Below are 20,669 nucleotides of genomic sequence, written 5' to 3' on the forward strand. Positions count from 1 at the left end.
TTTTTGCCGTTGTGATTATTCAAGGTCCTGATCCATCGAGTGAGCGTATTCGCAGCAGTAGCAGCTGTAGCATCGAAGAAAAGGGCGCATCTTCTCATGGCCAAATGTATGCGAACACTCCCTTGCTTGGGCGGGTTGCTTGGGCGTAAACAGTGTGTTTCTGATGCGACATGTGTGAGGTGATAACAAGCAAGCGATAACAACCAAGTCCCGCACCACAGAAAAACAAAAGCACAGGACAACACCAAATGACACATCTTCTCTCATTCCCTCAAAGCAGCATGATGTGTGAGGTCGATTGCGCCAGCAGTCCGCGCACCGAACATGGCCTTGGCCATCCAGTTCGGGGGCGCCAGAAACTAGTTCGTGACAGCCATGCGTGAGAAAATGAACAACATCGAGCAACATCGAGCGATGCGTTTTGCTATGCATCACGCCAGAAAAAGCAAGAAAAACAAAAAACCTGCTTGGAAACCTGTTACCAACCAGGAGCATGCCCTGAATCACTGCTGAAGCATGCAATAAAGTATCGTGCACTCGAGAATTTGGGTGCAGCACGAGGGGAAGACCAACAAATTTACAGTATGACAAAAAACCAAGAAAAAAAAAAAACCTCCGCGCTGCCTATCAACACTCAAGCAGATGAACGAGTCACTGCGCAAGGCGAGCAGCGGCTACGACGCCAGCAACGCGGCCAGCATGAGTGATTGAGGTGGAAAACTCGGGTGGACGAAGCGTCCCTCCCATAAAAACGCCCGTGTTTCGATAAACCATGCGTGAATCATACGATTGGCGCGCAGAGCAATGACACTCGGTCGCACCAGTGGTCTTGAGGATTTTGGGCAGATTGCGCTCGGTGATGCCTCCGCCTGGAACGACAATCAGACCACTCCCCTCGGCCTGTTTGTTTTGTTGAAGACCCGACAGAATGGAGAGCGAGCCTGAGCAACAAACAACCCAGCCAACAGAACACAACTCCCCTAAAGTCACCAAATCCACACAAACACCAATCTCACAAGCAAGACCAACCTGTGCAATCATGGCTCGAATGTTGTCGCAGCCCTCGAAGGCAGTCGCCTCCATGCCACTCGTCAAGACTCGCTCGACTCCCAACGAGATCAACGCTGACATGCTCTCTTCTAGGTTTCGACTCATGTCGAAGGCCCGATGAAACGTGACGGGCAGCGGTCGAGCTGCGGCTGCTCCAAAACCAATCAAACATGCCAGCCATTCGAATGAGTTGCTCCACCAGAAACGCTCGAGCCAAGCGCTCGACGGCGTGCGGAAACTTGCTTTGTGCAGAGCTCTCTGGTCTACATACCAATCAACGCTCGACAGAAATCCACATCGATCGTGCCATCTGCATTCAGCGCGCCAAGCACGATTCCGTGTGCTCCGGCGGCCTTGAGAGCAACCACATCTTCGTGCATGACAGCTCGCTCGAGCTCCGAATACAAAAAGTCTCCACCTGTCAGCCAAAAAAAAAAAAAAAAAAAAAAAAAAAAACAAAAAAACAAAACGCACATCAACGAAAGTTGTCAAGTCCAAATTTAGCGTTCAATGCTCAGTTCTAAGCGCACCCGCGAGCACCACCACGCCGCTCCGCCCACCCAAAGGCCTTACCGCGCGGCCGGATCATGACAAAGACCGGAACGGACACTGCTTTCAAAACGCACTTGAGCATGCCGACTGACGGCGTGAGGCCACCCTCGAACAAGGCGGAGCAGAGTTCGACCCGATTGGCGCCTACGAGTTACACGCACATCATGTCAGGACCTTGCAGGATTGCATCAATGCAAGAGTAAGCGTCTGTGATGATCGCTCGCAGTTTCACCTCCTTGCTGAGCAGCGATCGCCGACTCGACCGAATCAATGCAGATTTCCAGCTGAACCATGAGATATGGACTGGAAGCTGCAATTATGATGACTGACATGGCCCCCCAATGAAGGGGATGCAGGAAAAAAGAAGCATCGAGTCCATTAGCAATTGAATGCAGTATTATTACTATAAGTTAAAGAGGTGTCACTAACGCAGCGTATTGTACAGTAGCGAATGGGAAAAAAGTCGCGGAATCGAGATGGAAAAAAGACCCCGCCTCGCCAACCCGAACAAGCACAGGAGAATCAAATAAGCAAAAAGAAACCAGAAGTCTGGGGGAACGATAAGCGATGCAACTCAGCTGGCGGCCGGCTGTTGGGTGTTTGTCGCCAATGGATTCAGCATGGACACCGCAAGCTGGAACGGATTGAGGGCATGTAACGCCGAATTAGTGATCAAAGTCCCGCCAGAGGCCATTCCCGACGCTTCGGGTGCGGGCGGAGGTGCAACGGACGGGCTAGCAGAGAGCTGAGGTCCGCTGCTACTGACCGCATGCTGCTGCTGGTCGCAAAGCTGGTGATAGCGCTGCCGCAAGATGTGACGATGGTGATGCACATCCACAGCCTCAAGAGAGTCAAGCAGCATGTGAAAGAGTGTTTCAACAACTTGTTTCTCAGCTGGGCCGAGCATGTCGGCCATGTTGACGCGTGCCGAAAATGGCGGCTCGGCCAGGTGTTGAAAGTACGTGTAAATCTGAGCATAGTCACACTGGCCGGCTGCGGGCTCCCGGTCTTCCGCTGCTTGCCACCTGCTCTCTTGAGCCATCGCGGCAAACGCAGCGGCCAGCTGCTTGGACAAGGGCGGCTGCGCATCCACCTTTTGCCGATCCAGTTGGGACCAGCAAGCGTCCCGCCACGCCACTAGATTTGTTCGATATGCTTCAAGCTCTCCGTGTCCTCGAGATTTCAAGCTTGCCGGCACAGTGACTGGGATGTATGCTTGGCTCCAAGCAGCTGTGGCTGGACGCAATGCCGCCGCAGCGCCAGAGTCCTCCGCACCAGGAGCAGCAGCGGCGGCAGACGAGCTGCTACTGCTCTCGTGTGGCAGTGCGCTGGACGCGACACTGGCAGCAGCAAGCAGCTGAGACATGGATGAAGGGTCCGCAGTCGGCTGCTGGTCGTCGTTGGCGACACGCGATCGCTTTGCAGGACCCGCCGCAGAGCTCGTGACGGACGCTCTCCGCGGTTGGCGCGGCGCGGGCTCAAACTCGAATCGAGTAATGCGACCGGCGGACTGGCGCTGAGGCCGCGAGGAGGAGGAGGAGGAGCTCGATGCTTCTGGGACGTGTTCTGCTTCTGCAGCGTCATCTCGCGGCGCCGGTTCGGCGGGATTGGTCATCGGATGAAACGTTGACCACGAATCTGTAAAAAAAAAAAGTGTCACGATGATGGGCGGTTGGTCAAGTTGGGTGGCGAAGAGTCAAACTCGCTCAGATCAACAACAAATAAGGAAAAATGACGACTGGCTGCAACCAAAACAAGAATCAAATCCAAACCAAAATGTACTGTGACAAGACAACACCAAACAACACGCGCTAGAGTTTAATAGGTGACGAAGCGAGGGACGTTCCGGTTGAAAATCGCGCCAAGGAGACGATCGAGAGAGAACGTGACGCCCAGGTCCACCACCAGCGCGCCGATCAGTTTCGCTCGGAACTGTGTGCGAGAGGAAAGAAAAGCAAGGAAAGGTACCCAGTTAGATGGTGAGGCCACGTCCAGCAGCGACACTGTTGGGCAGCCAATCAAAACAGCACAATGCGGCTCACCTCGGCATCAAACTCGACAATCTGCAGGCCCGAGGCGACCTCGGGGAACAGTCCAGACACGGTAGCCACGATGATACCAAAGGAAATCATGATGGCAATCCGCAGAGGCTTGTTTTCAGAAAGTCCCTGCATGAATGGACGACCCTACCAAGCGCAACCAGCAAAAGTCAGACACGCGCGAGTCCATCTCATCCACAGCACAACACTGGCACGCTTACCTGGTAGTTGACAGTCACGGTTGAAATCTGCATGCACATTGCAATAATGTAAACAGCGCTGTTCAAGATGCTGGGTTCGAATTTTTTGTCATGCTTGCGGCGAACAGCGTCACTGCCGACGCGAAAAACAGCAAAAAGAACATTTCAACACAGTCGCAGTTGAATAAGATAGAAAAACCACCACCACCACCACCCAAAAAAATCTGATGAGGCAAAACAAAACATCGCAAGGTCCTCACCTCTCGTGCGAAAGCAGCTTGGCCTCGTAGACTACAAACATCAGGCATGCCAAATGCACGGCAAACTGGCAGAGCACGGTGAGGAGCATGTAGGGGTTGAAGATATTGGGGAGTGGGCGCTGCTTTGAGAGCTTCTCGGCGGGCTGGGAGCGGGAAATGAAGAGGAAGCAGCCAGCGAGGAGCATGCCTTGCGCAGTCGCCTGCACGTCGCCGAGCCGAACGCCGTCGAGATAGAGGACACTGAGACTGTAGGCAGAGATCAGGCAGTTGAGGGCAAGAATGCGGAACATTTGGAGCGTGGTCACAAGGGTGCAGCGACCCTGACGAATAATGTGGCAAACAGCCATCACCGAGTTCAGCTTGGAGGTGAACGGGGAGGCAATCGACGCATCGCCGAGCTTGACCAGCGGCACTTCGGCGTCCTCCATGTCTGGCATCATGTCCGACATGGCTTTGGAGGCGTTCGCCATTTGCTGTTGCTGCTGTTGCTGTCGCGGAGTCAGCTCGGGTGCCGCAGTGCCGTTGGGGAGGGTTGCTCGGGGACGCGCGGCGCCCCAGCGGGCAGCCATGTCCTCGGCCATCTTGCGCGCGCGCTCACGTGCCAGAGCTCGAAGGCGTTCGCGCTCTTTTGCCAGGCTTTCGGGAGTTCCATCGAGCAACGCGATACCAACCTGCGCTTGCTTGAGGGCACCGACGTCGTTCGTACCGTCTCCGCACATCAGAGTCACATAGCCAGCGTTTTTCATGGCGACGACAATCGCCTCCTGGAGTGGAGGCGGTGGTGAGAAACGGAGAGTTACAAAACCACAGCATCCAAAGAAAACAAACAAACAAACAAACAAAAAAAAAAAAAAACACACGCCATATACCTTCTGATCAGGTGTGACACGAGCAAACACGTGAATGAATGGGAGCATGCCGTTGAAAACTCGAGGATCGCTGGTCAACACATGCTTCAGGCCGCTGCCGGTAACGCAAAGGTCGTACTTGGCGAGGATTCGAGCACGATCCGAATTGCCGGGCAGCAACTGCGCCAGAGGGAAGCCTTCTTTTTCGTCGACCGATTGCCAGGTGCACTCTCCAGCTTCGGCATGCAAATCTGCCAAAAGCGCAGAATATTGCTCAGAAGTGAGAACGAATATTCAAGAAACACCTTGCAAAGCTGCGAAAATTTTCGCTCAAGCATGTACCTGCGTCGCCGCCACCAAGGATCAACAACGGCTTGCTTGCAATGTGTACATCGCGAGCCACATGGCAGGCAGTCAGCGGATTGTCGCCCGTAATCATCACCATCTGAAGGAGTTTGACAGCAGTGGAACTGTGAGTTAAGGCACGCTCTAGAAATTTGATCCACACAACTCAGAGTAAGTATCAATACCAAATGAGACGCGTCAGCAATCATCTTGAGCGCCGCCTGCGAATCGGGCTTGAGCGGGCAACGCAGAATCAAAAACCCAGCAAAGGTCAAGCCACATTCCAATTGCTCGCGCGGAATATCTTTGGCCTGCAACAATAAATCCCAAAAAACCAATATGGGAAGGACGGTGAGAAAGCTGGCAAACCAGTAGTATTGGTCGAATAGCGACCTACCGCATGCTGGGAAACATCACGAAGCTTCTTGTACGCGAGAGCCAGCACACGAGCACCGCGGCGCGCAAACGCCTTGTGCGTCTCTTCGTAAAAGTCGGGCACCTGCTCGAGCATCCCTGCAATCATTTCCGGAGCACCTAACGCAACGACAGACAACCAAGATGTCAGAAACGACTGTTTTTTTTTTACGTACGAAGGCCAGTCCACCAGATCACTCACCCTTCACCGTCACCACAACAGACAGCTGGCCCTCCAAGTCCAACGAGCAAACGGCAGACATGCGCTTGAGCGCACTCGAGAAGTGGTGTCGTTGCAAAATTTTGAGTGTTTGCCGCTTGTTGCTCTTTTTCGGAATGGCAACGTCACCTGTGTTGGGAAGCAAGAAGTAATGTTCGGTCAACAAAACGAAGACGGGCACAAACTGCGGACGCGCTTGCCGCACCTTTGGTCAAATTCCAGTTTGCAGCAAGCAGAGTAGCGCGCTCCATCGGGTCGCCAACCAAGCCGTCATCCACGTGCATCAGAGAATGGCAGGTGACCAACACATGCGTGGTGTGGTCGGGGCTGTCGCCGACGGCCAGGATTTCTTCGGGATTTGTCGCACTATTGAGGGGGACCCAACAATGAGCCCACAAAACCTAAAACTTTGGGGTGGCTCAAACTCTGTGACAACCACTTACGAAATACCCGCGACGCCCTCGACAATCAGGTCGTTGCTGGTCAATGTGCCAGTCTTGTCAAAGCAGCAGATATCGACCTTGCCGGCCAGGGGGATGCGGAAGGGCTCGGTGCAAAAGATTGCTGTGGAGCAGCAGGAGAAAAGAAAAATGAGTGCCAATGTGCGTGTGTTCGGGCAAGGACGATCGCCGATCAAATAAAGAATCAACACCATACCAAACTTGGCAAGCGCGATCAGGGACGAGTTCACGGCGAGTGAAAGCTCCATCGGCAGCTCGGGAGGAACCACCGAGGTGATGATCAAGATGCATTCGAGCAGGAGCTTGTACGTGCTGCGGTCCGGGTTGGATTCGGCGCCTGTTTCAGGTACGAGCGAGAAACGGTGAGTGTGCGATGGCTCAAGGCAGAGACATCCCGGTTCACAGCAAATCAAACACAAACCATAAATCCAGACGTAGACAGAGGCAGCAATCGCGAAAATCAGCAGGAACAGGATAAACATGAAGCTTTCAAGAGTATTGGCCGTCACGCGCTCGGTGCTGAACAGGATGGTGCGGACCAGCTTGCCCTGCGAGGTGTTGAATCCAGTTCGCAAGGCGTAGCCAACGCAACCACCATCGGGTGCTGGAAAAAAGGAAGAAAAAAAAAAGAAACAGTAGGCGAGTGAAGCATGGGCAAGAAAGGAGATCTGTTGTGAGAAAAGTCGGGTAGCCGAAGGGTGCAAGGTCATCAAGCTATGACTTACCATGATACTTGTCCTCCGTCCGTTCCTCGGCAGCGGCATGCTGAACAATCTTGGTGCCGCCAAACACCAAGGACACCTTGCTTCCACGCTCAATATCCAACAGGTCTTCGGCCGTGGGGTGAACCGGTTCCTTTGACGAAAAACGAAAGCAAACATCAAAATAAGTGGGCGGTTGGATTGACAACTCCAAAAGCGCACCACAACGCTCAGATTCTTGCCTTCATTTGGGGAACAGACTCGCCAGTAAGCATGGCCTCATTGACAATGCAAGTGCCACTGAGAAGAAGAGCATCGCACGGCATGGCAGTGTCGTCTTGGTGGCGAGCTGAAACGGAAGCCACGGAAAAAAAAAAAGAGCAAGCAAGTTAGATGGGGAAATGAGCTACCAATGCGTCAAGTCACCCAATAGACACTCACTGAACGAGCAGAGATCGCCCGGGAGGATTCGGTCGGAAGGAATTTGACGCCATTTGCGATCGCGGAAGACGTAGATCTGGTAGCGCTTGAGTCGCATTTGTCGCAGCTCGCGCAAGTTTCGCAGGCGCTACAGCAAGAAAAGGATAGGAGTGCGCGAGTAAGACACATGCAAACAGACGCACGGCCGGAACAATGGTCCAGGCAGCGGGTTACCTGCTGCACAACGGTCGCCTCGAAAACGACCAGCATCACCAAGGTGAAGACGCTGTAGTACCAGTACTCGTCCAAGCACCACAGCAGCACGCAGAAGACTTGGAAGACAAAGAACGGGGCTGTGGCGTGCTCTTTGAACAGCTGGCTAAATGGCGGGATCGGGATGTCAAACCTGGGGACAAAAAGCAAAAAAAAAAAACCAAAAAAAAAACCGACAAAACAAATTCCAAAAATGAGCTCTTCACAACCGTTGTGCACGGGTCGATGACACGCAGCAGTCAAAAACATTCAGAAACCCAGCGTTACTTGTTGGGGCCGTATTTGCGCTCTGTGCGCTCCACTTCCGTCTCGTCGCTGAGACCTCGCGCGGCGCGGTAGAAAGACAGCGGGCGGCCGATGGGCAGGTCCACTGTGCCAAACTGGTTTTTCTCGGCGTCGTAGACAAACTGTGTCTTTTGAAAGACGAACATGACATCCGGTCGGGCAGTTGCGCTGCTCAATGACTGAAAACGCGGGGACAAATCAGTGACAACATTCAGGATTGAGGACGACATTTCACCAAAAGTCCTGCAAATTCACTGCAGTGGAGGTACCTGTTTGAACAGAAGAGGAACGAGTTCAGCGGCGCCAGAGTTTGGCAGCGGAGTGGCCTTGACAAGAGTCGCAGAGTAAATGTCGGATGCCTGAGGGAAATGATGAATAAAGCAGCGATTGAGAAACTTGCATTCTCGCAAACAATCAAGACTCTCAAGAACCCCTCAAAAAAAGACGAAGCAGCATACAGAACTTACAGGACTGCAGGTCATGCGGATTTTGACATCGACAGACCACTCGCATGCGAGCACGGTGAGAATGTTGGCAAACACGAGCCCGAACAGCGCGAGCAGGCCGTACTCGAGTGCGAGCTCCTCGGTCGATCGAACGCGGGGCGGTTCATCGCTCGTGGCAAGCAGCGCATCGGACGAGCCGCCCGAGACGCCCGCGGCGGTGGCGTTGAGCACGTCGCCCAGGTACTCGTCAGCAGGCAGGCGAGCGTCTGCAGCGGCAGCCTCGGCAGCGTCCGCGCCCTCCAGATCGATGGCGCGCCAGGCCTCAAAGTGCACAAAGACGACCAGAAACCAGGCCAGGTACAGCACCGCGAATGGCCAGACGTAGCCGTACAGCCACGGCGAGCGCTTGCGCACATGCAGCGAAACGCCAGCCAGATCGGCGCGCGCAACGCCAGGCCTGCGAGCCGGCAAAACAAAGGATCAAGGATCAGGCATGGTCAATGGCAAAAGGTGACAAGGGTGGTGAGCGGTGAGTGGCATGATTTGGAATGGGGGCACGAGATTGGGCGTTTTTGCTCATACAAGGGCATAGCAGCAATCGGGAAAGAAAGGAAGACTGGCAACCAAGAGAACCATACGTAAAGATCAACAAGATGGGATGACTAGCTTCATTGGAGCTGAATCGAGAGGGAAGGGCGTCGCGTGGAGCACCTGGTTTGTTGTTGGCGCGGGTTTGATCGACGCGGCCAAACATGAGCCAACAGCTATTTGATCAGCAAAAGGTTTGATGTGGCAGTAAAACTACTAGTAACTAAACTCAGGCTCGCACACCGTTGTACGATAAAACGTGGTCTGAAATAGTGAACGATCGGGAATGCAAAGCGATGGGTTCTAGCACAATATTGGAATATGGTCACATCCAGGGCTAATCACACGCGGATAATTGAGGGAGAATAAGGGGGAAGAGGCTTGTAGCCGGAGGATCGGGAACGAGATCGGTAGCTGCGAGACTGTCCACATCCTCGTCGAGGCTAGCGGCGGTCGCTCGGAGAGTGTCCACGTCGTCATCCGAATCAGCGGCGGCGGGAGGGTCGCTGTCATCGAGGCGAGCCTTCCACTGATCAATAGCGGCTTGCTCGCCAAGCAATTCAGCAATACGAAGGCCTACACGGGCCGTTTTGACGCGCCGGTGCTGGTGAACTGTCGCGGACGCGGTTCTCGGCAGCTTGTCAGCATTCCACAAGTTGGTGAGCACTTCAAGAGCTTCAGGAAGTTGCTCCGAGTCTTCCAAGCACATCGCTTGGTTGTGCAAAGCGAGCGGCTGCAAACGGCCAGTGCCCGCGAGCTCGACGGCCTTGGCGGAGAGTGGCAACAACGCAGCTGCATAGAACTGATTCTTGTCCTTCCGCGGCGTGCGCAGACGAAGACGCCGGCAGCGATGGATGAACATGTGCACGCGGTCGTCAGCATTGAGGTATCTCGTGACGGCTTCACACATGCGATCGTAAGCTGGCACGGCGTCGGGCGACCAGTCCAGGCAAGTGACCAGCAAAGAAAAAGCGTAATTCACCGGACGGTCGAATAGCAAACGCCGAATCATGCGTTGGACGTCGATGTACGGCATAACCTGCAGAGCAGACTTGACCGCGCACTCGAATGCTTCGCACAGCATCTGGTGGCAGTCGACGCGAGCGACTGGCTTCATTCGCTCGTCATCCCACAGAATCAGCTCGCGCTGACCGCTCTGCAAGAAGAGCTCAGACAGACACAGCATGGCGATTTGCGGGTGCCAAAACGTGACAGAACTGTCGGTAACGCGCAGAAGCTGCTTGACACCGAGATGCTGCGTTAAAGGCTGGGCCATGACGCGATTGAACCAGGTCTCGCCGCGAAAGTCAAAGAGGGTGACCAGTGCGAAGAGGGCAAGGAGAGGACGGGCTTCGTCGGCAAAGCCGGCAAGGCAGTCTGAGACAAAAGCGGTTGCGGAGCGTGACGACGCTGTGACCGCGGCGAACACGTAGTTGAGGATGTGGCGCTCGGCCGGGTGTGGGTCCTTGCGATCGCGGACGTGCTTGAGTGCATTGCGCGAGTCGCGGTCCAAGCGCTCAAGCAGCGGCTCGCAAAAAGAACGCACGTCGTCCCGAGCCAATAGCGGTGCGATGCAAATTGGATGCTGGTCATGTTGTCCTTTGACGGGAACGTGCACGAGAACGCAGCGAGCATTTTCGGGAACGAGCGGAATGACGTGCTGAGCTGTCTCGTCCACAAATAGCACCGAAACACCGTCTGAGTCGACCAGCAGGCGACGAATCTCGTCGGCGACTCGCGTTTCATCTAGGGGGCAAGGGTGTGTCATTGGACGTGCCCAGAGCACCCTGCCAAACCGACCGCGTTGCGCCAGCAGAAGCGCTGCCTGGCGCAGAACGGTGGTCATACCGCAGGCGCGCGAGCCCTTGAGCATGTGAACAACGACTCGGCTGGTCGTGGACGCAAACTTTTCGACAGTATCAACAAGCACCGTGCACTCCGAGCGAAGGCCAAGGGCATTCGCACAAAGCATGCCCCATGGCGCAGGTTCCCCACTGCGCATCCACTTCACAAGGGTCTGCGCCTTCACGTCGGTTGGCTGCACGGGCGGTACACAAACGACCTCGAATGCCTGAAGGGTGGTGTTTTCCGGTAGAGCCGTCGAAATGCCACCATCGGGTGACAACCAGACTGCGGGTGCGTCGGCGAGACAGATGTCGTCCAGCGTTGCGCCTTCTGGCAGTGCATCGCAGAATTTTTTGACCAGTTTGCGAAGACGCGGCGCGTCGCAAAGTCGCACGAGCAGCACAATGGCAATGTTCCCGGCTGTGTGCGACTTCACCTCGAAAGCAAGAGCCGTCAGCGCCTTGCAGACGTGCTCGTCAGCGTCAACTATGATGACAGCCGGTGCGAATGGGGAGCAGGCCCAGAAATCTTCGAGACTGCGTTGCCGCTGTTTGTTGGTTTCGGCAAGGCTGCGCTCGATGTTTTCGCTTGAAGATTCATAGACCCAATACTGCTTACAGCCGAGATGCTGTTCAGCGTTCGCAGTGGTCGCGCGAGGCCAATGTCGCAGCCGAAGGCGGCCGGTACCTAGCGATGACACGAGCGCATGAGTACTCCGCCTGAGAGGTTTGGCACGCAGCCAGATGGCGGCTGGATGATACTGAATCGTCGTGGGAGCCACTTCGTTGTTCCCTACAGGCGCAAACTGGCGATCGCACGAAATGAAGCGCGGGTTGACAGTGCCGAGATTATGCGTGAATTCGACGACGTGGCGCTGCTGAATGTATTCAGCAATCATGGCTGGAATGTCGTCAACGGTGGCCGCGTTCTGCAGCAGTTCCATCAAGCCCGGAGGAACCCTGCCGGGCGGAAGGGGTTCTCCGCGCCCAATTGCAGCGTGAAGTTGATCCAGAGTGCTGGCTGCAATGTCTTTGTACTGGGGCGCCGATTCATAGACGAGCATCGGCACGAACTCTCCATTGTTGTCCAGGCTGAGGCGAGCAGCGCATCCGCGAGCTTCAATCACAAAGCTGCTCACTTTTTCGGGCGAGAGCCAGGTGACTTTGGTGGCTGGTGTTGTTACAGGCAAGATGATTGGGTGAAGCTCAACGCCCAGCTCTGGCGGGCTTGGGATGATGTGTTTCCAGAGCCATTGGGACAGGACGACGTCGATTGCCGAGGTCTGAAGATGCACACCGACCACGAACAAATCATCCGACACGCCGAGCGACAGACGCATCGAGGCGGCATTGAGCAGAGGCTCGAGCAGACCTTGCTTGTGCTGCAGGAAATTGAGGAGGTCTGTTTCATCCATGGCGAGTCCGAGGCCAGTTGGACCAATCTTGTACTCGACGGCCAGATCTTCCGGCACTTGGAGCTGCTCGCCGGCACGAAAAGCCGGCGCCTCCGTCTGCGTGACGCGCGTTCGGTGTGTAATAGCTTCGAGAGATTCAAACGGAAGGGCTGCACACACATCTTTCACCGATCCGAATACCGTGTCAGCATACGTGCGGCGTCGCACAGCAGGGGGCTTGGGAAGGGTTGAACTCGAGACCAGCGACGCAACAGCACCACCAGGCAGCGGCGGCACGTGGAGCGTAAACGTCGTGAACGAATCGCTCGCGTCCCGCACCTTTACGTACACCAGCGCATTTCTGTGGTCGGACTGAATGGAGGGGATGGCATTGCTGTCAGGCGCGGGAACAAAGTCAAGCGAGAGACTGGACTCGCATGTCCCACAGCGGAACACCTTCTTGATCTCAAGTATCAGCTCCTGACATGTCAAGTTGGATTTTTTCGAAGCGTATGGCAGCTGGCAGGGCGAGGTGCCGTTAAGCGCTGCAAGTATGGCTTGAAGCGCTGCCTCGGCGGACCGGAGCCAAGGCACGCTGGGCGTGGCGCTTCTTGGCACAGTTGCGCATGACAATGACGACATTAACGACGGCTGATTCATGTAAAGATTCGGAGAAGGAGCGAGCGAGCCGAGATGGCGTAAGCGGAGGGAGGTGGTATGATCAGAGATAACAGGAGGGGGAGCTGAGACCTGGAAGAAGGGAGAAGAAAGAAACCAACAAAAAGAATGATGTCTCACTTTCTGGCGGTTTTGATTCAGATAACACGCAGATCTCTGATTTCCGTAAACCGCTTCATCGGCAAGGCCGTTGACCCATTCCTCGTTGCTGATGATCGTCGGGATTTCCTGTGGGGGGGGGCGGGAAAGGTGGTAATATCGGCCGGGTTTCGGGAACTTTACTCGACGATTCAGTCAAACTCCGAGGTTATGTCGTGGTCGGAAATACTCGCATCGTCGGTCAAGCAGGCGAGTCAGTCGATCAAAATATCGATCAAGATCGCGTTGATGAGGAGTGTATCGTCCTCGCGCATCGATTTCAGGAGTTGCTGGTCTTCCACGTTGAGCGGTTCCTGTTGTTCTTTGATCGCTTGGGGGTGGCATTTTTTTTTAGATTTCAGTTAATGTGTTCATGCACTAAATACACATATTTCCATTTGAAACAGGCATGTCGCACCTTCCTAATCTCAGAAATTTTCGAGTTCTCTTGTTCAAAGTTTTGATTCGATTTGTGCATTTCCTTTTCCACCCCCTCCCATCTTTCGCCTTTTCTCTGCAACCCCCTCCTTGTCTTTGTTGAGCACCAACTCCCCTGATTTGAAAAAGCGTTGTTCTGCGGAATCGCATTTTATCGATACAAAACGAACTTGTTTTGTTCAATCGAAATCACTGTCTGAGGCTGGGGAAAAAACAATGTTGCTCTGCATCTCCACACTTTCACCGTGAAACATGGCGCCGGAAAACAAGTGCTGCTCTGTGTTCTACGTATAGACTGACTACTGTCCTCTGCCCCCCCCCCGCCTGAACAGTGCGAGTGAATGGGTGTCAACGACCTGATTTTGTCTTTTATCGGCTTTTTGCACTTTTGATAAAACATCCGTGATGACCCACCAAGGCCACCACCCCTCCTTCTCTCTTCCTTCCACCCCCTCCCGTGTCTCCTGTCTCCTCTCCTTCCATCTACACACACTGCGGTGAGTGGTGCTCGACATACCATCTTCATACCATTGCTGTTTTTTGCTAGGCTGTTGTGTCAGTCTTTTTGTTTGTTCATTTGTTCCTTTTTTTGTAAGGATTTTGTATTTTATTTTTTATTTGTCCTTTTTTTTTTTTTTTTTTTTTTTTTTTTTTTTTTTTGTTTTTATGTTTCTGCGGGTTTTGTTTTTTGTTTAACAGCGGCTGCTGCGGCAAGGAAAGCGGCGGCGATGGGGAGGGGGGGCACGCGGTTTGGACAGAGTTGAACGGTGATTGGGATTTGTGGTGGCGCTGCGGTGACGAACGTGCTGCGTGAAACGTTGGCTGCAGCGGGGGGTTGCTGCTAAAAGAACGGCGCGAACCAAAAAAAAAAAAAAAAAAAAATCACTTATCATCATCATCGTTGACGCCACGCCATGCCCAAGCCTTACCGCGAGATTTATGATAAGGAAGAGGGCATCACCGCCACAGCAGTCACCCCCGCTTGCCCATAAATGCAGAGCAACTCTGTTGCTTGGCAAATAGGAAGCGAGCGAGGGAGTGAATGACTGTACATTCGCTGTTTTGACAAAAAGGGGGGCTTGCATTGGTTGTTGCGAACTCACATTTTGGTTTCCGTTTTTTTTTTTTTTTTTCTGTTCGTCTCCTGCTGCTATTCAACTCCACACTCAGGCAAAAGCCAAGCACAAAGATCTCTCGTTCCTTGATTCTATTCTTAAAACAAGAACCGACAATACTCCTGCACAAGCCCTCTTGGAACAAACTACATTTCAAAGCCAACAGACCTTTCTGACTGATCTGGGTGCTGAAACGAAACGTCGCGCGATGCACACGACGACGACGACGACGACGACCGCCGCTCGGACGGCCGACCGCCGTGAGCCCCGTGACAGCGCGCCACTGCGGTTGCGGCGACGGGGAGCCAGCACGACGGGGACGCTGACGCTGCGGCTGCTTGGCGTGCTCGTGGTCGCTGCGTGCTGGATGCTGGCAGATGTCAGCACCACGACAAACCCCGACAGCCGCCTCCTGTTCGCCTCGGCACAGACCACGCCATCCCACATCCTGTCCGTGCAAATGAACCTGCGCCAGCCTTATGCCATTGCCGGCGAGCACGTAGTGGTCGACTGGAAGGTCGTCTTCAACGCCACCACCTTGTTTGGCATTGCCGCCAACTACCTGAAAAACCTGGCGTCCGGCGCAATCCCGTTCTTCCCTCTTGTGAACAGCACCAAGACAGCCAATAGCTCTACGCCAAGCACAACTTCCGGGTCAACGATAAGTCGGCGTGAACGACGAGATTTACAGGCACAGCTCAGCGGCGTGCCGCCTCTGCAAGCTGCATCGCTGCTCTCGTCTTGGTCCCAGCTGATTGACTGGGCGCGGGCAGTCATGTACAACTATCTGATTGCAGATATGATTGCCCTGGTTCCGACCGTCAATACCTGCATCCCATATGCAGACTACCACTCCCCCACGGAATACTCGGGCTTGAACCCTTCCTCGGACGCATTTGTCCTGTCGATCAGTGATTGGAACGTGCCAGACCGGCCTCCAACCGCCTCTGGAACAAGCATCTATGCTGTTCCCGATGTTCCGACGCCCGCCAACTTCTTTTTGACGTATTACAGCCCGTCACTCAACCGCACCGCCTCCAACATGACAGTCCCGCTGCCTCCGTGGGCTGCACCCGGCCCCGGCTTTTACTCCACACAACTCCCAACCGTTACACTCAGTACCACAAAGTGCTATCTGCAAGCGCTTGATGCAATTTCTGCGGTGCAAGTGCCGATCATGTCCCGCACACTTCCCATTCCCGGCAGCGGTGGCAACGCCCTCTACCTCTCCAGCCTGCAGCGATATCCGACCGAGCTCGCGCAACGGAACATGCTTCGCGGCTCAAACTCTCTCGCAAACGCCCTCGCGCCCATTGTCGTGTACGACTCGGGCTCGTGTGTGGGGGCGGATCGGCCGCTTTTGCTCAAAGCGTTCACCGCAGAACTGTGGTTTCGTGCCAGTGCCCCAGACAAGCAAGGTTTGCCGGACAAGCAGTGCTGCTGGCCATTGCTCAGCACGACAGGTGTCAACGGCTTTGATGTTTCCGTCATCACCAATAACACTGTGCAGTTCCTCACCCCGTTCCTCGGAGGATCCTGTGGCACCATTCCTGGCTCGCGTGTCGGAACTACCAGCAGTCTTCTCGACCAACAGTGGCACCACATTGCCGTCACATACAGCAGCAACGTCAAAACGATTTACGTGGATGGGATTTTGACTTTGTCGCTGCAGTGTTCGGGCTCCGCAGTGTCTCTCGACTCGACACGCCTGTCCATTGGTCGAAGCTTTACTGGCGATCAGCTGGATGAAAATTTCGATGGCACGGTCGATGAAATTCGCATCTGGTCCGTTGCGCGATCCGGACCGCAAATCCTTGCCACCCTGCATCGCACCCTCCGCATTGACGAAATGGCGGATATCGTCATGTACTACAACTTTGATGAGCGTTTGGAGCTCCTCACAAACATCGACTACACCGGTTCGGCGAATTCGCGCCCGGCCACCATCCGCGACCGCAGTCCAAAGCAGCGCGATATCGTCATGGGCGCCGAAACCGCGGGGACAACGTTCGATCTTCGCCACATTGGCCGGTATGTCATTTCCAGTGCTCCGCTTGCTGGAGCACGTCAGTCTGTCTTGTTCAAGGTCAGCAATCCGCCTGCTCAGACTGGAGGCGGCCAGGTGGATCCCAATGATGTGCGACGTGATGGTCCCGAACTGTTTCAGGACGTCACTTTTGTCACGTTCAGAACCTCGCCATTTCAACTGATGGGGCGGCTCGCAGACGCACAGCAGTCTCCCTTGACCGGCACGTCGCGGGTCGCGATTGCCTCTGTCCCAACGTGGCCTTTCCAGCTGGAGTTTGCGAATGGTACCGTTTTGAAGGGGCCCGTACCAACCGATGCCAACCCTCGGTGGTTTCTGCAATCGGAAAAGTTTGTCATCTCGTACACAAACTCGCTGCCGTTGCCGGAAAACATCCCGCGCGTTACCGTCAAGTTCTTTGTTGTCGACCCGACAACTCAGGCGCGATCGGCATACGGCTACGTTGCTGTGGACAACGTGCACAACACTGCTCCGACTGTCGGCACGGCTGGCGGCATGCTGCACTGCACGGGCAACAGCTTTGCGCTAGCCCAAGACTTTGCCCTCCCGACACAACTCTATGGGAACGTGCGCGGCACAAGCCCCTACACGATTGAATGGTGGGGATACTTTTTCGCACAAGAGATGGATGGGGTTGTTTACTCGTTCGCGTCCGACGTCGATGGTCAGTGGTGCAACAACCCTGGCGACTGCTTTGGCCGATTCATGGCCAGCGTTCCTGGGTCGTCGGGCGGTGCCGAAATCTACGATGGCTGGAATGTGACCAACTCGGATGGCTATGTTTCAGTCGCGTCCTCTGGTATTCGTCCGCTCTTTGGAGCATGGAACCATTTCGCCATCACTTCCGATGGCGGATTGGACGGCGGCGTCGCTTCCTTCTACGTGAATGGCAAAGTGGTCCAAGTCCGTCCTTCCTTTGGCTCGCAGGCTGATGTGCTCGGCTTGTATGTCTGTCACTGGCCATTTTGGTACGTCCTGCGTTTTTTCGTTCTTGTTTTTTTTTTCCCTTGTGGCTGCTTCACCTGTTACTGGTGCCGGAGGTTTGTTCTGTGGAAGCTGTTGGTCTAACCTTGTTGTGTTGTGCTTTCCACGTTGCCCTCCTCTTTTCCTTTCGTGCGCTTCCCCGACCCCTGTTCATACTCTGGTTGTGGTTTTTTTTTCCAGGGGGGATGACTTCTTTTACAGGGGCCTCATTGACAACCTTCGTGTCTGGTCGGGTGTTCAGCCACCGGAAGCCTTGCAGGCGTACAAGGACGGCGCTGTTCCTCGCGAGAGTCAGCACTTGCTGGCTCAATGGACGTTTGATCCTGAGGTGACGATTGACGAAACGATCGATCTGGATGACCTGCCAACGGACGCTGACGCGCTGGTCTCGGCTCCATCCTCGTGCGATATTTCGCGCTTCAACAACCGGCTTGTGTTTGGAGCTTGCACCCCGAACACGCAGCCGTACTGCCGAGCTGGGGATGGCCAATGTGCATTCAACCAGCCACTTCGCGCACGCCCGTGTTTTGTCAACGACACGCGTGACGCCTCCGACGGCGTTTTGGATGGCGTTATGGCCTCGCTAAAGCCCCGGTTGCTCATGTCCACCGCACCCATCGGAGGATACACCTCCCCAGTGCTTGCATTGCAGGGCCAGAACACCACGGTGACCTTGACTGGCGCAGATCCAGATGGCGACCCTCTTCAGTTCATCATTGTAGGCCTGCCACATCGAGGTCAACTGTTCACTGTGACCGGCTTGCCCATCACTGTTGCAAACGGGACACTTCCCATCGGCGTTTCCACGGTGGTGTACCGTGCCCCAGTGTCCTCGGGTGGCATCAACTTGACCTCCTTTACGTACACCATCTCTGACGGCTATGTCGTGTCAACGCTGAATGCGACGGTGCGCATTTCTGTCGCGTGTGCTGCTGGTCGCCGTGCTAATCCCTCCACATTGACGTGCGAACTGTGCAGTCCTGGCACGTACCGGCCCGAGCCGTCGTTCAAGACCTTCTGTCTGCCAACGCAGCTCGGATACTACCAACCGCAGGCTGGCGCCAGCGCGCAGTTGACGTGTCCTCCAGGCCACTTCCAGGACGAACCTTCAAGCGCAAGCTGCAAGCTCTGCGTCGAGTACAACGATCCAGCACCCTGCATTGTGAGCAACGACCTTGCACCACGACAGGCAAACCTTCTGGTGACGCTCTCGGGTCTCCATTTGGTCGTCTGCTTCATCTGCCTGGTGCTCGTGTTTGCACTTCGCAAAACCAAGGTCATCCATTCCTCCTCGCCCCTGTTCCTCGCCACTCTTCTGGTTGGCATTTGCGTCTTGAGTGTGGACACGCTGCTGGCAAGCCGTGTGCAGACGGCGGCCTTTTGCACAGCCCGCCTCTGGCTGTTCAACCTCGGGTTTATGATTGCCATGGGCGCGCTCTTTTCGAAGCTCTGGCGGCTCCGCAAGCTCAAAAACAACTGTACGCTGCGTGCCATCAAACTAAGCAACAGCGAAGTGCTCGTCCCAGTGCTCATCTTTGTTCTCGTCGACTGCTTGATTCTCGGGGTTTGGACCGGCATCGCTCCGTTCCATCTCCGCTCCGAATACGACCACGAGTGCGTGAGTGACGAGCACACTTCCTTCTTGGTTGTCATGTTGTGCATCAAGGGCGCCCTTGTCGTGTACTGCTGCTACCTTGCTTTCGTGACACGCAACGTTTTATGTGCGTACAACGAGTCGCAGTACATTGCGCTCTCCGTGTACGCGACCTTGCTGGCAGGCTTGGTGATTTATTCAATCATTTTTGCCCTGACTTCTGTCGTTCACCCGCGCACCATTCTGCTGCTCGAAGTCCACGCAACCTTGTTTGTGACGACTGTTGTCTTCTTCCTCATCTTCCTCCCGAAAGCCCTGCGGATTGCTGGCCTGTACAAGCAGTCCGCCTCCATCTCGACCTTGTTTGCGACAATCAACAAGACATCCTACCGCGGAACCGACGTGGACCTGGATGACTCGACCAAGACAGACACTTCCGGTTCACAAGCCGCAACTGCAGCTGACGGGGCTGGCGTGTCGTCCACTGCTGCTGGTGCTGCTGCTGCTGCTGATGGTGCTGCCTCCGTCGTGGCTTCCGCCGCACGGCTTCGGCGACTGGCTTCGAATCGCTCTGCGAACGAATCCACGCAGGCTGAAGCTCACGCGCAGTACCTGGCTCGTCTCGAGCGCAACCTCGAACGGAAGGAGCTGGAGCAGCAGCGTCAAGTGGCTATATTGGCGATGGCGCGAAAGCACCAGAGTATGGCCGTCACTGCTCTCCGCCTGAGCGAGCTGGAAGTGCAAAAGCTTCGGCTGGAACTCGAGTGGCAACGGACTGCGAGCCGAGGAGCGGTCGACACCCGCATTGTCTCCGTTTCCTCTCGTGGCTCGATCGGATCCGAGTTGTCCCCGACCGAAATGTTCGAGAATGCTGCCCACGAGGCAGCTGGCTCTGACTCGAGCTCGGAGAGCAAGCCGGGCGGTGTGGATATTTTCGCATCCGACGTGTCAGCGCTTGACGAATCCGATCAGCGCAGTGTCAAGCTGTCCCGCTCCTCGAGTGTTGTCTCCAACTGGCGTGCTTTTGGTGATTTCCCGCTGGACGATTATCACCAAAGCAGCAATGTCTAACAATTTTCTTTTCGTTCTGATTTTCTTTTTCAACAACGTTTTTCGCTTTGCTTTTTTTTTTTTTTTTTTTTTTGCTTTTTTGCTTCTTTTTTTTTTTTTGCTTTTTTGCTTCTTTTTTTTTTTTCTTGTTTTCCCCTCCCCTTCTTTTTTTTTCAAGTATCCGATGTTTGTTAACTGACTGCTTTTGATTTTATTTATTGATTCATGTTTTTTGCTCTTGTGTTTATGACGTTAATCATCATGCTTTCCCAATTCGATCGTTGC

The 20,669-nt window shown here is 54.6% G+C and overlaps 6 protein-coding genes across 6 annotated transcripts; 1 reads left to right on the forward strand and 5 right to left on the reverse strand.

Annotated features, from left to right (window-relative positions):
- Positions 1 to 15: 15 nt before the first annotated feature.
- On the reverse strand, positions 16 to 432 carry CAOG_08763 (hypothetical protein; the record flags this gene model as incomplete). Its single annotated transcript, XM_011272091.1, has 1 exon — positions 16 to 432. One exon carries the CDS (start codon positions 430 to 432, stop codon positions 16 to 18), a length of 417 nt encoding a protein of 138 aa, XP_011270393.1.
- An 8-nt stretch (positions 433 to 440) lies between these two features.
- Positions 441 to 1,916, reverse strand: CAOG_04233 (cutc protein). Its single transcript, XM_004348008.2, has 5 exons — positions 1,835 to 1,916; positions 1,624 to 1,746; positions 1,322 to 1,468; positions 1,030 to 1,199; positions 441 to 900 (listed from the first exon to the last, which is right to left on the reverse strand). The coding sequence occupies exons 1-5, from the start codon at positions 1,893 to 1,895 to the stop codon at positions 652 to 654; spliced, it is 750 nt and encodes a 249-aa protein (XP_004348058.1). The 5' UTR covers positions 1,896 to 1,916; the 3' UTR covers positions 441 to 651.
- A 60-nt stretch (positions 1,917 to 1,976) lies between these two features.
- On the reverse strand, positions 1,977 to 3,359 carry CAOG_04234 (hypothetical protein). The gene has a single exon (XM_004348009.2). The coding sequence runs from the start codon at positions 3,215 to 3,217 to the stop codon at positions 2,177 to 2,179; it is 1,041 nt and encodes a 346-aa protein (XP_004348059.1). The 5' UTR covers positions 3,218 to 3,359; the 3' UTR covers positions 1,977 to 2,176.
- A 3-nt stretch (positions 3,360 to 3,362) lies between these two features.
- Positions 3,363 to 9,120, reverse strand: CAOG_04235 (ATPase type 13A). The gene is made up of 21 exons (XM_004348010.2): positions 9,097 to 9,120; positions 8,536 to 8,971; positions 8,338 to 8,427; positions 8,051 to 8,247; positions 7,745 to 7,916; positions 7,532 to 7,658; positions 7,333 to 7,439; positions 7,115 to 7,244; positions 6,811 to 6,993; positions 6,586 to 6,726; positions 6,372 to 6,492; positions 6,134 to 6,294; positions 5,911 to 6,057; positions 5,692 to 5,828; positions 5,480 to 5,605; positions 5,292 to 5,394; positions 4,971 to 5,200; positions 4,102 to 4,865; positions 3,863 to 3,974; positions 3,645 to 3,788; positions 3,363 to 3,534 (listed from the first exon to the last, which is right to left on the reverse strand). The coding sequence occupies exons 1-21, from the start codon at positions 9,102 to 9,104 to the stop codon at positions 3,421 to 3,423; spliced, it is 3,750 nt and encodes a 1,249-aa protein (XP_004348060.1). The 5' UTR covers positions 9,105 to 9,120; the 3' UTR covers positions 3,363 to 3,420.
- A 264-nt stretch (positions 9,121 to 9,384) lies between these two features.
- On the reverse strand, positions 9,385 to 13,294 carry CAOG_04236 (hypothetical protein). Its single transcript, XM_004348011.2, has 2 exons — positions 13,139 to 13,294; positions 9,385 to 12,991 (listed from the first exon to the last, which is right to left on the reverse strand). The coding sequence occupies exon 2, from the start codon at positions 12,980 to 12,982 to the stop codon at positions 9,440 to 9,442; it is 3,543 nt and encodes a 1,180-aa protein (XP_004348061.2). The 5' UTR covers positions 12,983 to 12,991; positions 13,139 to 13,294; the 3' UTR covers positions 9,385 to 9,439.
- A 1,623-nt stretch (positions 13,295 to 14,917) lies between these two features.
- Positions 14,918 to 20,456, forward strand: CAOG_04237 (hypothetical protein; the record flags this gene model as incomplete). The annotated part of the gene is made up of 2 exons (XM_004348012.2): positions 14,918 to 17,724; positions 17,921 to 20,456. 2 exons carry the CDS (start codon positions 14,918 to 14,920, stop codon positions 20,403 to 20,405), a joined length of 5,292 nt encoding a protein of 1,763 aa, XP_004348062.2. The 3' UTR covers positions 20,406 to 20,456.
- Positions 20,457 to 20,669: the final 213 nt, after the last annotated feature.

Source organism: Capsaspora owczarzaki (genome assembly GCF_000151315.2).
Source record: "Capsaspora owczarzaki ATCC 30864 unplaced genomic scaffold supercont2.6, whole genome shotgun sequence".
Classification (NCBI taxonomy): Eukaryota; class Filasterea; order Ministeriida; family Capsasporidae; genus Capsaspora; species Capsaspora owczarzaki.